This window comes from Triplophysa dalaica, chromosome 16 (assembly GCF_015846415.1).
Source record: "Triplophysa dalaica isolate WHDGS20190420 chromosome 16, ASM1584641v1, whole genome shotgun sequence".
NCBI classification, from domain to species: Eukaryota; Metazoa; Chordata; class Actinopteri; order Cypriniformes; family Nemacheilidae; genus Triplophysa; species Triplophysa dalaica.
Window position 1 is genome coordinate 20,393,036 of NC_079557.1, and position 23,629 is coordinate 20,416,664.

Sequence of the window (23,629 nt, forward strand, 5' to 3'; positions counted from 1 at the left end):
AAAGGTGGAATGACAGATAATAAAGATCAGATGGCAATTTTCGCATTTGGTTTATAATATCTTGCGCTTATAATATTCGATGTTATCTATCGAATTTCGAACATGTGTTATTTTGGTAATCGTTTACTAGCCTGAACTATATTTTCCGTTTGGCCTTTGCGTTTCGTTTATTTTTGTTTGGATAAACGTCTCTATGACCAACTATATTTTCAATTAACTTGTTAACAGAAGGATAATAATAGAAAAATAATTTAGTGCAATTTAAATTATAAATAAAATATACATTTTAAGAAAACAACAACAACCTGTATTTGAAATTTGAGATGTAAATTAGTATGAATTGATGTTTAGAGATTTAAAGGGACATCATTCTCTCTTTAAATCGGATTATTGATAGTTGCTTAAATATCCAATAACGCTGTCAGTCAGCTGTCTTCCTAAAGTACTACAATATTTCAATTACGCTTTACAATTTAGACATTTGTTGTCAATAAAAATAAAGGTTTGTAAATGAAATGGTTTGTTAATAAAAATGAACACAGGCTAACGGTTTGGACAATTGCTCGCTCTCACACACGAAAAATGACAATAATGTAAATGTTCAATATAACTATTTTAAAATTGATTGACTAAAAAGTTGCTAATAAAATATGCTGCAAAACGATTTTCTACATATTGCTAATGCGATTACTTGTCAACGCATGCTCACCATTTTGCTCCTTTATTAGTGTTTTTTACCAAATGGCGTTAAATACGTTTTTACTAAGCATTGACGTTGAACAGTTTTTTTGCTTTATTTTAAATTCAGTGTTAAATATGTGCTTTTTACATTCTTATTCGCTTCTTGCATTTTAAATGACCTTGTTTGATATGGTTTCGTTAAGCGAACATTTGAATACATTCAATCGATTTAAAAAATATTGCAAGTGTTTACACGAGCCTATATATTAATTTTATTTTATTTATTACCATTTCCTTAATTACAATAATAAAAGCATAATTTCAATGGAGATATTGTGTTTTTAATAAAGGTCGGCTTTATAGCAACATGTGATTTCGTGGAACTATTACGACATATTTATTAAAAAAACATTTGAGAGATTACAAACTATGGCTGCTGTCCATCCTGACACACAGGTTTAATTTGGAAATCATTTTTAAATTGTTGGGATAAATATTGGCAACATTTAGACATCCGTTCAATTGCGATTTTTGGAGGATTTTGCCTTCCCAAAATACAACAATATTCTACACTATTGCTCATAGATTATCCAAATTTCTGTTGAATAATCATCAACCCCTTCAGTCAAAAATGAATTTCATTATCCTGATCATTCTGTCTCTAGAATACAAAAGTTAATCATTTTTGCTTTGATTGGTTCTCCTCATCATGTAAATAAACTCTATTTCTACAAACTAAAATATAAATATTAATGAGCAGTTATGTAGTTACTTTTTTTCTGGATTTACTAATAAAGAGATACTGCAAGCCTACACTGAAGCTGTTGTTATTCGAGGATCATAAAACCTCAGAAAAATAAGAATATTTTACCCCTCAACACTAAAATAAATCAGCTCTAAATATCTAAATATTTCAGGAAATTAGGCCTCCTCTATATAAATTAACTAAAATTCATTTAATAAAAGACAAAGCTAAAGTTTAATTGATGTCCTAAAACCACAAAGTCATTTAACAATACCTTACAATTGTGCCATCACAGCTTATGACAATATGACATTAAACATTCATCCACATGAAAAAGGGTATGAATATATAAATAATACAATAAGAGGAAATATGACAAATTGTGAAAAAATACAAGGTGTTATTTTAAATATCACTTAAAATTAACTGTTTAACATTCCTTAGTTTCTATGCAGACCATACAAAAATACAACCACAACTAAATAACCTGTTATTATAAATGTAAAGAGTTTTTCGAATGACTTGATTTAAGGCATAGTGTTGTTTTGATGCTGAGAGCTGCACTTTATTGACTGTGTAAACACTGGCCTATAGGGTTATTGCCTTATTCTTTAATTCAGTGCATAGTTGAACTGATTTGCAAATTTCTCATGTTTCCTCTTGTCCATCTTGTTCATGACCTCAGTTACGCGTCTCATAGAGCTCCTATAAGGAAACCACAGAAATAAGATTCAAAGTCTTCATTTACTAAACTGCCGATAAATGCATATGGTCACTCTTCAGTTCACACCAGATACTTAAAAACACCAGAACAATGTTAAGACATCAACACTGGAAGTTTTTTTCCATTAATTTTAAGGACATTTCCATTAACACAAAAACACAAAACAGTACAAAATTTTAAATAACTGAAAAAATTATAAATTCAGACTTTTGTAGTGTACAATTACTTACTTGTTGAAGACTTTCTTCTCTAGCCTGGAGCGTGAAGTGTTGGCACTTTGCTTCAAGTCTGTAAGGTTTGGGTACTTTTTCTTTGACTTTCCTTTGTTGCCCTTCTTCCCCTTGCCGTATGTCTTTGAGGAGCCCAGATCTTCTCCAGTCGCTGCCTCGATCTCTCTCATGAGTTCTGGATCTCGCCAATCTGAGCCAACAAGAGAAGCGTTGAATGAAACTACAGTCAGGACATGAATGTGTAAAGAATTGAGCATATTTCTTTAAAAGGGGCATGTCATAGTCAAAAATGTCAGCGCAACATCAACAGCAAATGTAAGTGAGTTGCTCATTTCGCCAAATGGTGCGCTGTGTGAATCTCAAAAAGACCCCAAACTCAAATCATCTACTTAATATTAGGCACGTTGCTTACCCTTTGATACATGCACATCTTGCAATGACAAAATGGTCGCTGTTAAATTATTAACAATCTCAAAAGTGTTTAATTGCGTGGAGCACTGCGGTTCATCAGCCTGTAGTGAAACGCATGCATGCAACAAACAGCTTTTTCAAATGCCTTTCAAATTTATATGAGGGAGTCGGTGTTCCCTATAAGGATTTATGGAGGTGAAAGGCCCAGTTACACGAGTGCGACCATCCATCCCTGTATAAAGTCCAGCCTTCAGGAGCTACCAACTGGAGGTGAAGATGATGGGGGGTCTGCATTTAACTTAAGCCCTGCAGAAGGGCGCACTACTCTGTCATCAGTTCTCGTCTGAGGGGGACGCGGTCGCATACATACGTGCACCAGCATCACAGGAGACAGCTGCATTCAAGTCTTTTGAAAATCCATTCAAAGGCAAAATGATGCTATGATGAGACGTTAACACTACTCCGTACTCTTATTAAATTAGGAAGGCAAACACCGGCTCTAAGACCAAAGACACAAGTGAGCAAATGTTTTGCCAATGAAATATAAACGTGAGCCCCCCTAGAACCCTTAAGAATGTCGAACAATATAGATTTAAAAAAAATTCTAAAGTAAGCTTCTGAATGTCCAGTGCGATGGTGTTTTGAGAGGCTGCTGTGATGCATCAATGTATGTATTTTGAATTCATTTTTTTCATCCATCATTGAAGGTCTCTCTGCAAGGCCACAACATGAACTGATAAATTCATTCAAATAAGCTTACTCTTGTGAATAAAGCCATAAAAACTTCTACCCAGAGCACTAAAGCACACATAGAGAATCGCCCCTTTCAAAGAGTATATAAAGTTTGTACTTTAGGTAATCCAAATCACCAAAAACCATGGTTACTGCACATTATATACAAAGTTAAACTGCAGTTCCTAGTATAGTAAGACATGGTCAATTAGTTTTCTCCTGATTATACTTCAAATGAACCTAAAAATCTGTGGTTACTATAGTAAAGCCATAGTGGACATGAGCATCTTGGAAGTCTTTTTAGAAGGGCTGACGCAGAAATCAATGGCCCAGCGGGGGAGCAAGTATTCAGTCAGGGAACTGAAGGCCGGCCGGCACGCACGCGCTGGCAGTACCGGAGCGTGGGTGGGGTGTCTCGTAGTCGCCGTGACAACCGGCATGTCGAAGGGTAGAGGGCGTGATGGAGTTGAAGGGGATCGATAGCTTACTTAGTTACAAAAGATGCTATTTCACAAGCCAGTGGTCAGCGGGCGCCTGAAGTCAGTTACCTCAGATAACTGTTTGTTAACAAGTAAACTGTGGCCAAAGAAAGCACATCCGCCGCTCCAGTGACAGCAGCGAGACGCTACTTAATTGGCTTTTAGCACCCGACTCTGCGAGAAAAGAAAGAGACGGAGAAAAGTGAAAAGCAGCGAGTCTGAGTGAGATGCACTCTGTCCTATTATCTGTGTATTGATGATGACTTGGTGGGATTCCATCAGTCCCCCCATCCTTCCTCCCGATTGGTCTGTTGTCCACTCAGTGTGCTTAAGAAAGGAGCCGTGGGTCACGGATGAGTAGGATTTGGCCTATTCCATGTGCTTTACTGAAAATTCTCTCAATCGTATCATCCTTGTGCCATCCAAGTTTAAAACAAAAATATTTTCCAATTAATAAGTCCCAAAATGAACCATCCATTAACAAAGCAATATAAAGGACTCCAGCTCTCAATATGTGTTTTTCTCTCACAAACGTATAATTTCTCTTTAGAAGATGTTATTAACTTCACTAACTAAATGCAAATGTATTTAGATGTATGTGCTATTGGAAGCTTCAAAAAACCTATAAATGTACATATAGCGGGATATCATTTTATAAAAAAGCTAAATATTGAATGAACACCACAAACAGTACAACTGGGATAACATAAGGGTAAGGAAATTATGAGATTTTCTGTTTAAAGGGAAACTTCACGTGAAAATGAACATTTGCCCTCACTTACTCATCTCCGTCAGTCTAAACCAAAATGGCTATTTATTATTTTATGAAGATCCTTCATTGCACATTTATTAAGGGTGCACCCTGTTAGGATCCAAAACAAGTAGAACACAAGCACTCCACAAAAAGGTATATGATAGCTTTACGTGATAAACACACCGACATGCAATTTAAAGCGAAAATTCTGTCATCATTTACTCACCTTCGAGTTATTCCAAATCTGTGTAAATTAGATTGTTCTGATGAACACAGAGAAAGATATTTAGAAGAATGCTTGTAACCAAACAGATCTTGTCCCCCCCATAGTAGGAAAATACTCAAAAAAGAAGACATTTTGAAGAATGTAAGCAGCAAACCGTTCTGGGGCACTTTTGACTACCATTGTCCTACTATGGGAGTCAATGGGGGGCAAAATCAGTTTGGTTATAAGCATTCTTCCAAACATCTTTTTCTGCGTTCATCAGAACAAAGGAATTGATACAGAACAACTCGAAGGTTATTGATGACAGATTTTTTTGGGTGAACTATCCCTTTAAGTTAAGTAAATTTGTTTTGATCCCTACACAAAGTTACCGTACGGCTCCCGTTTGCAAACGTATTATTGTGCTTTTAAGGTATGGAGAACAGCACCAGGAGGGTTCGCGGTGTAAACATTCCTTTAAATGTGTGGCGAGAACTGCTATATCGTGAACATCTAGGTCTGACAGCGATGTTAAACTGCTTTGCATAAACTGTCAAACCTGGCTGCTCCTCCTCGCGTTTTCTCTTTTCCTTCTCCAATCGTAGTGCATCTTCAGGGTTAATCGGCCTGCCCAGCTCATCCCGCGGGATTATGCATCCGTGGAACGGGCACTAAAATTACACCGCAAAGAAATGCAGTGCTTTATTCAATCAGCATCGGTTTACAGGCAGCATTACAGGCCCAACATAGACATGTGTTCAGTGGAATATCACGGTAATATTGATTTCTTTTTTTACCTTTACTCTGTCTTGACGTTCACACAGAGATCCATTCGGCAACGGCGTTCGGCACTTGTGCTCCACAGGTTTGAAGGTGCCAGCGAAGGTGATGTACCTGGACTTCATCTGTTCAGACAGTTCCTTGTTGTCCACCTCCTCCTCCACTTCATGAGGAACCCAGAACTGGTGCTGGGATGTTTGTCTGAAACCAGGACAGGGAGCTCTTACTGCAAAAAGTTGATAAACTCTTGAATGATGAATTTCATGAATTTATCATTCATTTGTTATTACCACAAATATATTTCCAAAAATCTTTTTGTGGAAACTGCCGGTGAATTTTAAAATTGAGAGTAACTTCAAAGTAATTTCATTATAGAAATTTCAAATGTAAATAAGAAAAAGGTCAAAAATGAGACAAGAAAGAAATGTAACACTGCAAATCCCCAACACCTAAAGGTTGACCATAAGTGTGGGACCTCTTGTATAGCTAGAGATGGAGCTGTATCTTCCTCATGTAATTGAATTGATTTGAAGTCGCAGACAATGGTGCTCTCTAGTGGCCACTTCACATGACACACAAACACAATGTGTTTACACTGCAACAAGCACCCCTGACACAATCACATGTAACCACAGAAGGGAATATTTCAACCATAAACACATATGCTCGGATGTTTCTTATGAATATGACTGTACTTGATAATCTTGCCAGCAGTGGGCTGCTCTTCTCCCCAATAATAAAGATCCACACCAAATGGAACAATGGGGGCTTCTTCTTTGTTCCTGTCCCCCTGATCACTGCTGCCCGCCGCAGGTTCAGCTGAACCCCCAGACACGCTGAAACAACCAGGACACAGTTAAATCTACTGATCCTGAAAATACAAAGATCAAAAAGTGCTTTTAACTGTCACTTAGGACCAGTTTGGGGTGTTACTAGATACTGAGTAATTAGTTACGTTACTTTAATTACTTTACCCTTTAAAGAGTAAGGTAAGGGATTACTCAAAATTTTCTGTAATTTAATTTCATATACTTCTGAAGTAATAAATCTAAATACTTTGTGCAATATATGTGCAATATATGCTTGTGCAATAGTGGAATTGACATCAACATTTAAGGTCTTACTTTAAAATCTGTGCTTTAACGCATAATTTTCATTTGTAATACTTTGGTCAGTTAATCATGTTACTTTATTTATCTGAATGAATTAAAAGAGCGGTTTCATGTCTGTCCTTGAATCACTTAACTAATCAAGGTTGATGTAGAATATAGAAAGTAATTATTAATAAGTAATTAAATACTTTTTGGAAAGAGTCATTTGTTTAGTTATCTAATTACACTGAATATGTAACTAGTAACTAGTAATTAATGACGTTTTCAGTGTAATTTAACCAACACTGCTTAGGTGAAAGCATTCGAAAGGCCATCAGACATGATATCAGTACATATCATATATAGTGTTTACGATTTGGATTATTGATGTTTGACAATGCCCTTACAACTAAAAGTAAATGTTTTATGAAATATCATGAAAAAAGCAAATACGACTTTGCTGAAACAACACTAATGGAGCTAAAATCTCTAACAAACATGCTTTGCCAAATTCCCACAAGGCAGTCAAGCGATATCATTGACAATACTATTTAATATGGTCTGGTAGTCGGCAAGGCTGAATCTACAGTCACATATCCCATATAAACCAGTGCGTGATGGAGGTACCTTTTGGGCGGGGCTAAAGGATGCTTCTGTCTGAGCACACGTATCGTGGCAGCAGCGCAGGTGGGATCCTCCTCTTCATCACGCATCTTCCTCTTCAGTCGAGACAGGGTGATGGACTCGACAGGTGCAGAACGTCTCACGGCAGGTTGTGATGACTTTGGTTTGGCCACACTGGCGGAGGTTGAAGGAACGTCATCAAGACCTTTGAGTAAACAAGAGGAACACCATAACAAAATCGATATTACCTCACTACCATCACTGCATACATGTAAATTCATAACGCTTTTTCCACTGAGAGCCCTTATTCATACAAATCTGATTTAAACTTTGTTAAAACTTCAAGCATGGGTGGTCTTAAGAGTGACACAAAGATCTAAGACTCGCTCTAAATCTGCCCGCCATCAAAGGGGAAATGAAATTCCTGGATTAACAGACACCTGACCACTGAACCTCCTACAGCTGCAGTGCACACAGATCTACACCGCAGTTACTGCGACCACATCTGCTCCAAATTCTCTTCAACATGCAACCAAAAGTATAAAGGCCCATTCACACAAAGAACAAATATTCACAGATAAAAGGTTTGAAAATCATCCTAAATTTAAGAGAAAAGTGGAGTCACACCACAGCGACAGAATAACGATAAAGAAACAGTTGACAGCCAATCGGATGCCCCCCAAATGTAAAACGTAAAACTGCAGCCTGTGAGCTAAGAACAGGAAAATAAACGAATATTCTCTATAATAACATTTACAAATTTTAAATGTATGTTTTTTATTTGCATCCTCTGAGCTTTGTACACCACTGTATCAAATTTCAATATATCTAGTTATATCTACATGAAATCAAAACATGTTTCCCTTAGAATGCAGTTCTTCAATTATACCAAAAAAGGTGAAATTGTCCAACAATAAACTTACAAAAAGACACGGTGGGTTCGAAACAGGGAAAAAACATATGGCCGGATTCTTACGCTCTCCATCTTTATCTTCTGGTGTTAACAGTTGATCCGGGTTCAATTCCTTTCAATGAGCGAGTGCATCATAGCTGCGCTCAAGTGTGCGGAATCAAGAAATACGACCAAATCCTTTCTTTTTCTGTTTAAATTGACCAAATGGTAGCTATTTGTCTGAAGCAATAAAGTTGCAGGTGCTAAAGAGATAAATCAATAAGAGGAAATAGAGAGGCCCAGCAGTAGACACCGAGTGGAGCTGCCAATGGTGGCGTTATTGATTTTCCTGAGTTCAGCAGGCCTTGTAATTAAAATGTAAATTTTCGGAGAGATAACGTCCTGACAGGAACGCTGGGATAAAGGGATAGATAAAAGCTTGATGGTGAAAGGCACGGTGAGAGAGAGAGAGGAACGGACCGAATGAAAGCGTTTTTCTCTGGATGAGAGAGCCGGTGTGATTCTGAACGGAGAAAAGGAAAGATTAGCTACAGATGAGCGTGGCTCCTTTGACAGCTTGATGTAATATTAAATGAAAGGGCTGATACTAACTTGCCCTGATTGATAAATTAAAAATGATGGAGTTAACCTGGCAGTAAATCAGATGGATATTTTATGCGTCCCGTTTTGGGAGTATTTAAATTAGATTGCCAGTGGTCGGGCTCTTAATGCGCAATTTCCATTTCCAATCTGCGGTCTTCTGCTTGTACAACAGAAAACGGCTTTTCACCTTTGATTCAATAGCAAAGAAATGAAAACCACATTGCATGGACTAGCCTCTCAGATATGATTCACTGTATTATGAGATGATTAGTGGTCCTAGAGAAACTATTCATCACCGTTTCTGTTGTGATCTGGGGTTGGAGGCTTGACAAGACCCTTAAAAACTAGTACATGCACTGTAAATGTTTTCCTTTTTGTTGATTCAACTTAAAAAAGTAAGTTACCTGGTTGCCTTAGAAATTTGAGTTGATTAATCAAAAAAAAAACTAATTTGCATCAGATTCGTTGAATTATCATTTATATTTTTTAAATTGACTGGGCTCTATGTATGCGTGACTTCCGTGTTGCACAGGCAGAACCCAAGGCAGTTTCCGGTTGGGGAGATTTAAAGCAGAGAGAAATGGAAAAATGAAAAAATTGTTACATTTAGCAGATTAGGTAAACTGCGCCACACAGCCATGGTATTAAGAAGTGGTGTTCTACCGTATTTGAATGTCACCACGAAATGTAAATGAATTTCAAATAAGGTAGAACAGCACTTCTATACCACTGCTGTGTGTGGCAGTGTCCAGCCTCTGCTAAATCCCATTTCTCTGCTTTAAAGGCAACAGTATAGTCCGAATGTCCGCAAACTGCCCGCATGGCGTAATTTTCGTCAACAGGAGGGTCCGCAGTCATCCGCACACCCCGTCTGTGTGCAGCCCTTTTTTTTGAGGCCGCGCGGACGGGACGCGTACAACAGCACATGCATGAAAACATTTTGAAGGCAACTATTTTTTTACAATCATTGCATCGGATATTGATGCGGGCTATGATGCAGATGTGAAGTGATTTTCACCTGGTTGACCATTACGTGTATGAAAAGAGTCCAAGTCAAAAGAATATGCAACTAAAGAATCTCTGCAGATGTGAAACCCTGGTGACCACCAAAAACGCAACAAAACCTTACAGCATCCAAATATCGACGTACTTGACACACCCTATCAAGACAACAACAATGCCATGTGTGCCCACGAGCATGCCCCTCTACCAATAATACACCCCAAAAATGACTTTGTGTAAAATATTGTTGTGGTGCAAGATTAAGACATGCGCTAGTCTCAGATTAGCAGATGGTTTGGTTTGTGAATGAATGCACTGAGGCAGGTGAGCGCTGTAAATTACAACTGGGAGCTAATGGGAGCTCATTAACACCGTTGCATTGTTAATTTGGCATGGCCGGAGCTCTGATCATTACATACTTTACTGCAGAAAGCAGCTTGGCTCACAGCAGTCGTAGAAATGATATCCTAATGAATCTCCTTAGAGATGGCGTGAACAAATGAATGAAGAAAAAAAAACTAAGTCCAAAGGACTCGCTTTTTCTACAAATATCGCATGCCTCGCAATTGATTATTACACGACGGTAAATTCAAAATTGGACGGGATTTGAGGTCAAATATAATCGGTGGTATTTGACCTATCGTCTGACCTCTGTCTTTGGCCTGTGGCTTCTTGTCAATAGAGCTGTCCTTGCACAGATGGACAAGAATCTTCCGCATGTACAAACACTCAGCTGTCAAAACAGATTTCTTTTGGCGGCTCCGGGTTATAATTGATTTAAGGAAGGCTTACAGTGATTTGTTCCCAGAGTTTATTAAATGTGCAGCTGTTTTTACAAAGATGGAGATGATTATTTAGGTCATTCTGAAACCATGGGTGACTCCTGGGAAAAATGGGCCAGACCCCATTTCATCTCAAAGGAAAAGATAATTCAAATAAAATAAAAGAAGAGAAAACATATTTTGCCTAATGAGCCTTCAAAAATGTTATATTTATATTAGTATATTTGTCATTTCTGTTATAATGTTGAATTGGCACCAAGTTAAACTTTTATTGTATTTTTAAACACATACATTTCCTAATTTAAACCTTTCACAAACTTCCCTTTGTGAAAGCTGTTTTGACAGCAAAACATCTGAACTGAACTGGTATTTCTACTCGTAATACGGCTCTTAAACCCTTTCGCTTTCAAATCCACAACTCAAAACAAACAGAGGCTTTCCCGGGAGACTCCGTGGCTCATCTCTGCTTTGAGACGATCGTGTGCCGATATTCCACGAGAGATCATTTGGATTACGGGCTCTGTTATCTGCACCTGAACAAACTCACCGTACTCGACCCGCAGATGCTCGGGGATATGTGCTTCGTAGCCCTCCTTCTCCGGCACCTCTTCAAAATCATCGTCGTCCTCCTCCCCCTCCTCAGGAGCTCTCATCTAGTTTGGAAAAATACAGTTTGTTATTGCAGTCATGATAAATAAATACGATTTGTAACCTTGGTAGTAAATTTGCATAGTGCAAGGGAAAACCGAACAGTGAGACTCGTTTTATAGACAGAATCAACAATTGCATTTTACATTCCGTTCAATGCAAACGCTGTTAAAACTACTGATGGGAAAATTGTCTGTTATTTTTGTTTGACTCTTTGCAACACAGTGTTTGTTTGCTTGCTTGCGGTTTACAAAAGACGTCTGCAATTCTCTCCAGCTGATTAACACTGGGATGGGACATTCACAGTTGCCTCCGGATATTCCCCAGATTTACAGCGAACTCTGCAGTAACGTGGGACTCTTAACATTTTAATTCAAACCCTTAATTGAATTTCCAGTTGACCACATCCAATTTATTCTAGTTGTAGTCAATCTGTGTATTGTCTTTGCTAACTGGGTCTGTTTAAAATAGTGCTTGTTTTGTTAAGCAGAATTTCTCCGGTTGAACACAAGGAGGCAGAAAATTATATCAGGATCTTTAACCAACAGTTATGTTCCGTCTCTAAGATAGATATGTTCTTGATAACATCTTTGAGTAGGTACTCTACAAAAGAAAGGAGCGTTTGAGGTGATATGACTCTTAGTCTTAAATTCAGTGGTTACAATCACTATAAGGAGATCAACTCAACACCAGACACCAGATCAAATCCTCCTAGAGGCGACCCAATGCAGGGTTTAACAACCTTGATTAGAACATTTCTCAAGTCATGGAGCCTGATCTATTGTGTCTCTGATATAGCTAAAACCTTCGGGAAGAGTTTAAAGAAATTGTTCAAGTTGCAATCCTTCAGTTTTGCCTCTCTTTTGACAGCTCTGTTTGAAACTCCAGGTTACGAATCAGCATTTTTATCAGTAAGGGGATTTCTAAGTGGGCAATTGACACAAAATTTCCACCAGATGTAGCCATCAAGCCAAATATTGAATTCATACAAAGAAATCAGAACATTTAAGTATACAAGTTCAATCATAATAAATAAAGTGAAATGACACAGGGAATAAGTATTGAACACATGAAGGTAACAAGGAGCAAAATGGCATAGAAAGCCATGAGATCACCTGAAATCTGTCAGTATTGAGAGAGAAACCCTGCCCCCTATCAGAACTAATTGATATCAGCTGCTTTGGTCCTAATTGATGGCCTATAAAGGTTTCTCATTACCTAGGAGGCACACAGGAAGGACTTTATGATGGGTAAAAGCAAAGAACTCTTTGTAGATCTTCGTAATCTAATCGTTGAAAAGCATTTTGATGGGAATGGTTATAAGCGCATTTCCAGAATGCTGAATGTTCCTGTGAGCACTGTTGGGGCCATTATACGGAATTGGAAAGAGCATCAGTTCACCATAAACCAGCCACGATCAGGTGCTCCACTTAAGATCCCTGTCCGAGGAGTCCAAAGAATAATCAGGAGAGTTCTCCAAGAGCCAAGAACCACTCGGGCAGAAGTTCAGTAAGACCAGGCATCAGCATGTACTGTTGTTTCAAAGAAAACTATAAGCAATGCACTGAACCGCCATGGCATCCATGCACGCTGACCACGCAAGACTCCATTGCTGAACAAAAAGCATGTTGAGGCTTGGTTAAAGTTTGCGAAAGAGCATTTGGAGAAGCCTGTGGATTATTGGGAGACTACAGTGTGATCAGATGAAAGCAAAATTGAACTTTTTGGCAGTCATTCTACACACCATGTTTGGAGAAGAAATGGCACTGGCCACCACCCCAAGAACACCATACCAACAGTTAAGTTTGGGGGTGGAAGCATCATGGTTTGGGGCTGCTTTTCAGCAAGGGGTACTGGCAGACTTCATATTATTGAAGGGAGGATGAATGGAGAAATGTACCGGGAGATTATGGATAAAAATCTGCTGCCATCTACCGAAAGCTGAAAATGTAAAGAGGGTGGACATTTCAGCAAGACAATGATCCCAAACACAAGGCCAAGGACACAATGAATTGATTTCAAAGAAAGAAAATCAAGCTGCTTGTTTGGCCCAGTCAATCACCTGACCTAAATCCCATAGAAAATCTATGGAGAGAACTGAAGATCAAAGTTCATAAAAGAGGCCCAAGGAACCTTCAAGATTTAAAGACCATTTGTGTGGAAGAATGGGCCAGAATCACTCCTGAGCAATGCAGACGACGGATCTCTCCATACAAGAAGCTGTAATCACCAACAAAGGCTTTTCTACAAAGTATTAAATAAAGTGTGTTCAAAACTTATTCCCTGTGTCATTTCACTTTATTTATTGTGACTGAACTTGTATACTTAAATGTTTTGATTTCTTTGTACGAATTCAATATTTGGCTTGATGGCTACATGTGGTGGAAAGTTTGTGTCAATAGCCCACTTACAAATCCCCTTACTGATAAAAATGCCGATGTGTCAAATACTTATTTCCCCCGATGTATCTGCGTGTGCATTGACATCAAAATTCTAAGTCTAACTTTAAAACCTGTGCTTTAATGCATAACTCTCACATTTGTAATACTTTGGTTAGGGTTTGGGTTACTTAATGTAGTATAATATTATTTATTTGAATGAATTAAAAGAGCTGTTTCATGTCTGTCCTTGAATCTCTTAACTAATCAAGGTTGATGTAGAATATAGAAAGTAATTATGAATAAGTAATTAAATACTTTTTGGAAAGAGTCATTTTTACAGTCATCTAATTATACTATTGAACATGTCATTAGTAACTAGTAATTAATTACTTTTTTAGAGTAAATTACCAGTTGCCAGTTCCATTTCTGAGTAAAACACATTTCTTCATGGAAAAACCCAAGTCACACCCTCTTCATTTGTGATTAGATTTTCCATTTCCACTCGGAAAACAACACAATATGGAAGTCTTCTTCCGGTTCATTTGAAGTACTGTGCATTTTTGATGATATCAACACCTCTTTTTACGAATGAACGAGACCTCAAAAAATATATTTTAACATTTTATGAAGAATATCTGAAGCTGAACAGATTCAGTCTAGGGGTTTGATCAAATCAGCTTTCATCGGAAAACTCTGGAAAGCAACCGTGCAGTGGAATCCCGCTGCAGGTGTCTTTAAGTGCCGGAGACGAATGGAGACCGGCTCATGGTTTAGGCAGGCAGGTGAGTTTCATTGTGCACCTGCTCATCCATCACTGGCGCTGTAAGTTTTCTTATCACTCCAACACTAATCAAAAGAGAAACCTGTCACCAGCACTGACCTGTGGAGCCTCCCAATTACGCTCCTCAGGAATGACAGCGGCACTTAACTTCCACTGCCGGGTAAATGACCACCATCAATCTACGCAGAATAGCAATGAGCCACCGGGCTGCAAATGATTTTTTTTTAGGTACAGAAATCCCCAGCCTGGAATTTATGAAAGGTGAAAAGCAACTCAAGGCTCTTTTACAACCCCCGCTCCTCAGACGAGGGCGTTCAGGCTGCGGAGACGTCTGCATTAGCGCTAAACAGAATTTATGCCTTTTAATTTACGCAAAAGGTGCTTAACCGCCTCTGGCGCTACAATGCATAACAGAATGCCAGTTTTTAAATATGGGGTCGTTTTCATAAAACGCTATACATAATCTGTGTGCCCTTCCTTTTCGAGGGCACTGATAAAAGTGTGCTTCTCTAGCGTGCCTTTTCCATTTATTCCCTCTAATTGTCTCCGTGATTACCTCAATATAACGGAGGCCTACTAAAGACCTGAGCGCGCTTTGCTATTCTTTTTTATTTAGATTTTTTTATGGTTGCAGGCCGGCGATGTTGACAGTTCAGGATTGAGGTATAAACTGTCTTTGGATGAGGTCTCAATGATGTGCTCTGGTGGCGCTGGTTTAGAAATAAGATTCTCCTCTCACAGTAAATACAATAATATCTGTGCTGTTCTGTGGATGGGAAAAGGAAATAATCCTAAACTTCAAATGATCAGGTTTTATAGCTTTTATCTGACATCAGTAAAACAAAAGAAGCATATATAATGTCAACATTTAATCAAAACACCTTATTTGGAGAGTGTTAAGAAAAATGCACATTCGTGGTCTTGCACTTCAGCCGTGAACATTAGAAACTTGCCATCCAACACCATACAAAATTGTCATTCTGTACGATCAATTTTAGGTGCCGTTTACAGAACTCGCAATCTGGAGCTCAATGCAAACAAAATCATTCTTTTTCTGCATTTATTTTGTGTTGCCAACAGCCACAAACCAGATCATTATTTTGTTTATATGTGCACTCTTTATTTACACCAAGGCAGTTAAGCCTCTGTTTATAGATTAAAGACCAGAAAATATTTCTTACACAATATAAAGTGTCGCGCAGTAGACATTATTTCACTTTTAATTCACTTTAATTCAGTTGATAGAATCAGCACTGTCAGCTAGCAATGGCAGTATTATAATTCTTCGACTGGATTGTGTGTGTACACGTTGAAATTGAGTGTCTGTATGGAGGGTTTTTTGCGGACAGGAGTGTTGTTGACATATTGAGCCCACCTCCAAGTGTCTCCTCTGCATTTAAAACATTTCTGTTTATTGGCTTTGTGCGTCTAGAAAACAAAATCTACTACAATAGTTGAGTAAAATACTGCAGAAATGTTTTCAGGGAACAAGATGCTGGGAATTGTAGTTGTAAACTACTAAATTGAATAGAAAACATAGTTATTACTAGTATTAATATGTTAATTAGTATTTTTCTAAAAACTATTCCATAATAATAAAAACATCAAAATACAACTACATTTATTATACAATCAGAAACACAAATATTGTTTTTAAATGATTTGGTTTGGTTAACATGATCTATTTTATACCACAAAAAACTGTTTAATGAACATAATGTAGCCAGTGGCTCTTTTTTGGGACACTGCAGGTTGTTTCAGTACAACATTGTCCAAATTTCTTAAAATACATAACTTATTCGATATTACAATTAAAAATACAATCCGTTTTGCCTCAAACTTCACAGACTGCTGTCTTGAGCCCATGTCAGAATCATTAGATATATAATAGGTGATGCACTCCTGTAGGTTATTCTCGGTGAACTCTATCGATCACGCTGTGGCCTCCGTCCCCTAACCTGAGAGGTGTCCATATAATGAGCTTCCGGTTAAACGTCCCTTACGTACGTCGGAAAACCCATTCCAGCTATGCTAAAGCGTCCTCGCGCCCTCCAATATATTGCGTGTGGTCTAATTAACTCTGTAAGCAATCTCAATTACTTTGTGCCCAGGGAAGCGTCGACCAGGCACACTCCTTAAGCAAGTCTGTTATCCTTTTAAAAAATGAGCCGGCGAGGCAGCCTCGGACAAACCGGCCATACACTTCATTTGTCTTTGGCCAAGTTTGATGGCTATGCGTTTAAAAATCCATTTAATCTTATAAACCAAAAATTAAACGTACTCAGCTGTGATGGCGCTCTGTGCATCTGCTATTTATATGCTAATCTTCTCTCTTACGAGGAAGGTCTAGCAAATTATTACGGCAAGCCAATAACTCAGGTGTATGGACTAGCGGGCTAGCTGACCGCAGTACAGAATAAAGGTCTCTTTGAGATGAGGACACGCTCTCGGTTTCCTGGGGCGGGTCCCTATGAATCTCTGTTTGATTCCTAAAATGTTCTATTACTTAAATACTTAAGTTCTTCCAAGCAAACTGAAACTTTAAAACTTGTATTTTGAAATCTCATTGACCAGCGATTATACACGGCCATAAATGAGTTTTAAATCAACATTATTTAAATTTGTATATAAGAAGAAATACGTTAAATACAATTGACGTTTTAAAGTTAAACTAATTGATCTCTCACACCTATTTCATACTGGCATTTCTTAGAAACGTCTTGAGCTCCTGATGTTTGACATGTAGAGAAAACTTAAATGAACCAGTTGTGTGTTCAGTTAAATCCACAGCTAAAACTTGTAACCATGCTGAAATACTCGGACAATAAAAGCAAAAATTACTGTATAAAAAGTCATTTTACACCACGCATGTTTTCAGCTCTCCGATCGGCAGGAGTTTCTGGAGTCGAAAGCAATTCCGCCCATGTCAGAGCAATGATACAGGAATAAAGTAATGGAATGCTTTTAGGGCTAAAAGTGAAAAACTAATTATGATAAAGACTTTTTAGTTGTTGCTTTATCACAAAGCACTGACTTTTCACATAGAAAATCATCGGCGAGAGTGATAAAGCTCTCTGGCGTGCGGTAAAGCGCTTTGTCAATGTCACGGCCCTCTTTTCTCTCTAGCCTGCCTGTTCTTTTCACCGAGTTAAAACGGATATCATGTGTCATAATGATGTGTCTCCTAACAGCCCGCCGTGTCTCATTCCACCCTAGAGTGAGCAAATCTCCATTAACGAGTCAGCCGCACCTCCCTGCGCGTGCCAATGAGAAGATGCTTGTCTTCAGAGTTGGACATAAAAATCATAAACACTGTAATCTCAAACATCTGCATTATACAACTAGCGTCCTCAGCGGTTTGTATGGCACGTTTCTGTAGTGCAAACAGTCCTCTTTCCAACAAGCCTCTTAGACTAAATGGTAATATGTGAAGCATTAGGAAATGGCGCCCTCTTTTGGTGACAGTGTGCAACTGATAATAAACTCACCACTCTCCTCTCTCTGTCTTGTAGTCTATGTGAAGGTGCTCTTGTTTTCTCAAAGTATTCTCCAGTGACTTCTTCAACTCCGTGGCTCTACGCATCAGTTCTTCCTCAACACCAACCTTTGTAAAAACCTGAAAGCAAACTCCACATTTAAAGCAGCTAAACGAGTCCATGTTGGATACGGTCCCATGAAATACATGAGACTGAAAAAGAAATATATTATGCACATTAAAGGGTTTTTTCACTCAAAAATGACAAATCGTGTCATTTAATTCGTAGATGGTCTAGGATGCTCCTTTGCTCCACAGAAATGTGACTTTAAATGGATAGTTCAACCAAAAATGAAAATTCTGTCATCATTTACTCAAAGGAAGATATTTGGAAGAATGTCAGTAACCAAACTGATTTCATCCCCTTTTTACGGCGATAATTGGGAAAATAAATACTATTGGAGTCAATGGGGGATGAGATTCTTCCAAATATCTTCCTTTTGTGTTCAGCAGGACAAAGAAAGCCCAACTAGTTTCGAACAAAAGGAGGTTGAGTTAATGATGACATCATTTTCATTTTTGGTTAACTTGATTTCAAATTTTGGCGTCAATTGCTGAAGAGAGGTGTACCTGGATCCAGGACTGAACCAGTGGCAGGTGTCTGGTTGTGATGAGTCTTTGAAGATCCCTCACTGTGTTCACCAGTGCCTCGTTCTCTTCCGTCTCTCTCATGTTTAAATCTACACACAAGATTCAGGTTTTTCACAAATCTGCACTTGCAAAAACCACAACTAATAATAAAGATGTACCTGTAGCAACACTGAGCTCCAGCTGATATTTATGAGACATTAAACCAGTGCTGCGCAGAAACACATTTTCCTCGGGAACTTCCTCCATGTCGCTGTCATCGCTACACGCGTCTTTTTCCTCTTTCTCACTCTTCTTCTGTGTGATCACTTTGCTCTGTTCATGACTGAGGTCTTTACTGCAGCACGGCTGCTCAGATGTGTTCTCAAATCCACTGGAGGGGGTAAATGTTGACGGTTCCTCAGTAAACAGGTTTAAGTGGTCTGTCACAAGCAGTTTTATGCAGTTGTTCATCTCAGTCAAAGTTTCCTCAATGCCCGCTGTCATTTCTTCATAGAGGAGACATAAAAAGGTTAAGGAGTTAAAGGCTTTGAGACCAGTTTTTTATTGCACTTATTCTATTTGTTGTCCTTATGTTGTTCAAATTGCTTCCATTGTTTACCTCATCTGTAAGTCGCTTTGGATAAAAGCATCTGCTAAATGACTTAATGTAAGTTTAAAGGAGCAAGGTGGAGATTTTAGCAGCATCTAGTGGTGAGGTTGCGAATTGCAACCAACGGCTCACTCCACCCTCTTGTATAAAGCACTACGGAGGCTGACACAGATCTAAGATGTTGTATAATGTATTTACGAAACGCATTCTGTGAAGCAGTTTTTCCGTTTAAGGCTACTGTAGAAACAACATTGAGAATTCCATGTAAGGGGACTGCGGTGATAGAAATAGCTCATTCTTAAATAATAAAAACATAACGCTGCATTTCTGTAAAAAGATCCTCAAAAAAAGTTTAAAATAGTCCAAACCTGAATTCTAGTTTAAAAAAAAAGAACTCAATAAAAATATTTTTTTGTGTGATCCAGGTGACTGAGAGCCCCAGCAGTCTAAAGTACATAAAGCGCTGCAGTTGACACATCAATATACAAACAATAAAACAAGAGTGTTGTGACTCATTGCGGAATATAAACACTGTTTGATCTCTTGACCTCACTGTTTGATATTTTCCCATTTTAAACAATTCCAGCACATCATTCATTGCTCTGAGTAAGGCCTTTGAAGTGCAGATGTTAAAATGACGGATTTATGGAGGTAAACTAATTAGAAATGTTACATTTATTATAATAAATTAGCCATTTATAAGATTTAGTTTTCCACCTTTATTTAATTTACATCCTGGAAACTGACCTTTAAAACACTGCTTATCTTAAATAAGTTCCTGAAACAATCATGATTAAAGAATCTAATTTAATATAATATTATTATCTGTGATGATGTCTGTCTAACAAATAAATCCTAAAAATGCTTTAAGAATAAACATAATACACCTTGGATCAGCAGATCCATGTTGCCTTATCACAGCTACATGAGTCTGTTAAAATCAGTTTACCTTCCATCTCCTGTTTGGCTCTTTCAAGCTTTTCTTTATAAATTCTTTCCAGTCTCTTCTGTTTCTCCTCTTGTCTCTGCCTCTCTCCAAGAGTTCTTGCTTCAACGTCATGAAAATCTACCTGGTGAAAAATCAACATGATTCTTTTTTAATTAGATCTTCCATGACTAGACCGATAAACATAGAAAATAACAGAAATAAGTTTAAAAACATTGTCGTTCACTAAACATTTAAAAAAATTCTTAAACCAGAAAAAGTCTTATGTCTAAAGTTTATGGTTTAAAGAAAAATACAAGTGAATATGAGAGGCTTCTTCTGGAGGGACATCTAAACAGAAAATAAATAACATAATAATAGATTTCCATTGACAAATATAATATTACACGATATTGCTATGACATTATAATGTTTGATCATTTACTACCTCGAACTAAGTTATCTTACAGTATCACTAACACTATATTTCACGTAGCCTTTTAAGAATTATATATGAAGCGAGCTATAAAGGTGGAAACTGCTGTAATTTATTAGGATAATCACAGAACAGGTGGAGCCTGATCTGCACCTTTTTAATCTGTTTGAGGAAATGATATCCCAGAGACAGTTTCTTATACGCCTCTCCATATGCAGCGTGCCACGACTGCACAGTCTGAATGGCCAGAGTCCTGAGTTTCCTCGCCACCTCTTTTGGTGGAGGCAGAGGCTGCTCAACATCCGTTTCTACTGTTAGTTCCAGGAATTCCTGAAGGTTTGTGATGAGGAGGATTCTGAAATGATGTGACCGGCTGAACAGCTCGCTGACCATCTGGAAGGCCGAGAGACGAATTTCTGCATGTTCCTGATTCAGCTGGGTCATAATCAAGTGGTAGAAATGATCGATGTAATCGTTGGAAACTCTGAAAACGCAAAGTATTAACTGTTACAATTTAACTACAACAAGTCATAGGCATATAGAAAAAGCAAAAAGAAAACACACACTGATAACATTACATGATCTATATTATTGTGCATAAACAATATTTTGTATATTACAGAAATTTTTTGAAAGCCGTAACAACACATGTATATAATCAAGGACCGTTCCTACTGTTCAACCAATGTATTGTAAAAGATAATGTTTTTCATTGGCAGATGCTTACAAGCTATCATTTTAACAACATAAACAAACGTTCCTGCGCATTCGCGCTTATGTGACCCTGAACTTAACTTCTGGTACACATTCACAAACAATAGATTGCCTGTAGATTGTAACATAAATGAAATAAAAATAGTAATATTATTAGACACTAGCAAAGCATAAACCGTTAGTTAAGTGGGGGTCAAGTGTGTGCGCGTGTCGGATGAATAGGTCTATATGTAAAGCAAATTACAGCGTGTATAATATCATAAATGTGATCAATTTGTTAGATTTTTGGGAATCAAACCATGGTCCTGGTGATGTTCGTTGCACGCTTTACAAATTAATGGCATAGTTTACCCCAAAAAGAAAATTCTCTCATAATTTACACACCCTCATGTTATTCCAAACCCTTTCTAACTTTCTTTCTTCCGAAGAACAAAAATGAATATATTTTGAAGAATGTTGGAAACCAAACAACACTGACCCGCTATGACTTTTAACGTATGGATTAGAAACCACTGAGGCATTTCTCAAAATGTGTTCCACAAAATAAATAAAAAAAGATTTTCCATGAACTTTCTTTAAAACGTTACTATTGCAACAGCGTGTGAACAAAAAGCAATCTGTTTAAAGCTTTGATCTGTGAACGCCTTCATACTTGCAAATTTTCTTCACTTCCTTCATTTTATCCTGATCAAGCTGGGGCTCTCCGGAGGTTGTCAGCTCCTCAACTAGTTCGGACAGCTTATCTCGTGTTGCTTGGTCCATCCTGATTCAATCCTGAAAAATAATTTAAGTATGACAAAGAGGAACAGGTGCTTAAAAACTGCGTATACTATTGCTCTGAAAAATGGGAGCTTAAATATTGACCATTACTCACACGGATACTTTAATATATTGATATTATGTAAGTGTTGTTTAACACAGAAAGGTGGAGGACAGGGAGAGACGTAATAGCAGAGTTAATAATCTATTTCCCTTATTGTTATGTGTCCTTTTATTACACAACTGCCAGTAATTCTGAAGACCTCGATCAGCTGGTTCAGGTGTGTTTCACAGTGGACGTGGCCCTCCAGGATCATCTGTTCGCTACATTTTGTGCATTTACAATTCAAAGGTCACTTAATATTTATTAATACATTACACATTTTTGAATAATAGTAAACTCATGAAAACTAATAAGTAACACAAATGTAACTTAAGCTATTAAAAATAGTTTTAGATGTTATCAAGCGGCTTCCTGAGGTCTCAATCTGAGATGCTTTTCAAACAGTATTGATAGAAGGAGATCCCATCTAGACAGAGCTCTTTTGGCCGTTTCATCTTAAAATATATTCAAATAAAATACATTTTCTAATTAAATATATAATATGTTGCCACACTTACTCCTCAAGTCTTCAAAAAAGATATCAAACATTTAAGCATCATATCAAAAGATTTGTAAGGTCATAAAAAACATTTCAGCGCCCGTAAAATTATGAACATTAACTGTTAGTTAGTAAATAAGACTTTATATGAAAAGAGGACATTAGCTGTCATGTTAAAATCTGTGTTTACAATTACCCCACAGATACAACAGTTTAGTGACAGAGTCTGACACATGTTCTTTAATGAGAACAAACCTTTTATCATCAAAAGACTGTCAAATATAGTGTAAGCTATAGTTTATTCATACAGTCCGGTGGCAGACTTCACTTTCACTGTTTGTTTTTCGGATGCCACGACACAACACATACCTCCTCATCCACCTGATGAACTGAGGAATTATAAAACGGAATGTGTTGCGTTTTCTTGCGTTTGAAACTGAAGATCATCTTCGCGTCTCTCTTGACATTTTCAGCTATGAGTGTGGACAACAAAGAAACCGCAGCAATGGCGACGAGTCCCCATTTTCAAAATAAGAGTCATCCGATTTTACTCAGCTAATAATTACTAAAATAAACAAATATATTAAACTAAACTTCATTTTCTGTATTACCTATCACAAAACCGCCTTTAATTTTTTTAGCATTGTGCATATTCACTTATTGAAGTATACATTTAATAAAGTATTCTGTTGTCTTTTACGGGTAAATTGACTCTTTTTCTTCACTGATGATACTGAGGATTAAACGATTTTTATAGAATTTAGTAATTATCTTTTTATACCTTTGACCAAAAGTCAATTGACATTCAAATATGCGAGTTTACTAATGAGAAACACAACTTTTGTTTTTATTGACTGAGTTAAGACTGCACAAAAATACAGATTCTCTGAATAAGTAATCCATCAAGAGTGTAAGCATTTACAACGTATTTAT

The 23,629-nt window shown here is 37.6% G+C and overlaps 1 protein-coding gene across 1 annotated transcript; it reads right to left on the reverse strand.

The window, feature by feature from the left end:
• Positions 1-1,636: 1,636 nt before the first annotated feature.
• On the reverse strand, positions 1,637-23,203 carry uvssa (UV-stimulated scaffold protein A). The gene is given in 15 exon segments (XM_056770363.1): positions 1,637-2,131; positions 2,381-2,570; positions 5,521-5,632; positions 5,759-5,942; positions 6,437-6,577; positions 7,460-7,661; positions 11,283-11,388; positions 18,034-18,050; positions 18,053-18,161; positions 18,651-18,760; positions 18,830-19,156; positions 20,210-20,330; positions 20,775-21,105; positions 21,988-22,109; positions 22,952-23,203. Coding segments are annotated over 14 exon segments (2,154 nt in total). The 5' UTR covers positions 22,098-22,109; positions 22,952-23,203; the 3' UTR covers positions 1,637-2,037.
• Positions 23,204-23,629: the final 426 nt, after the last annotated feature.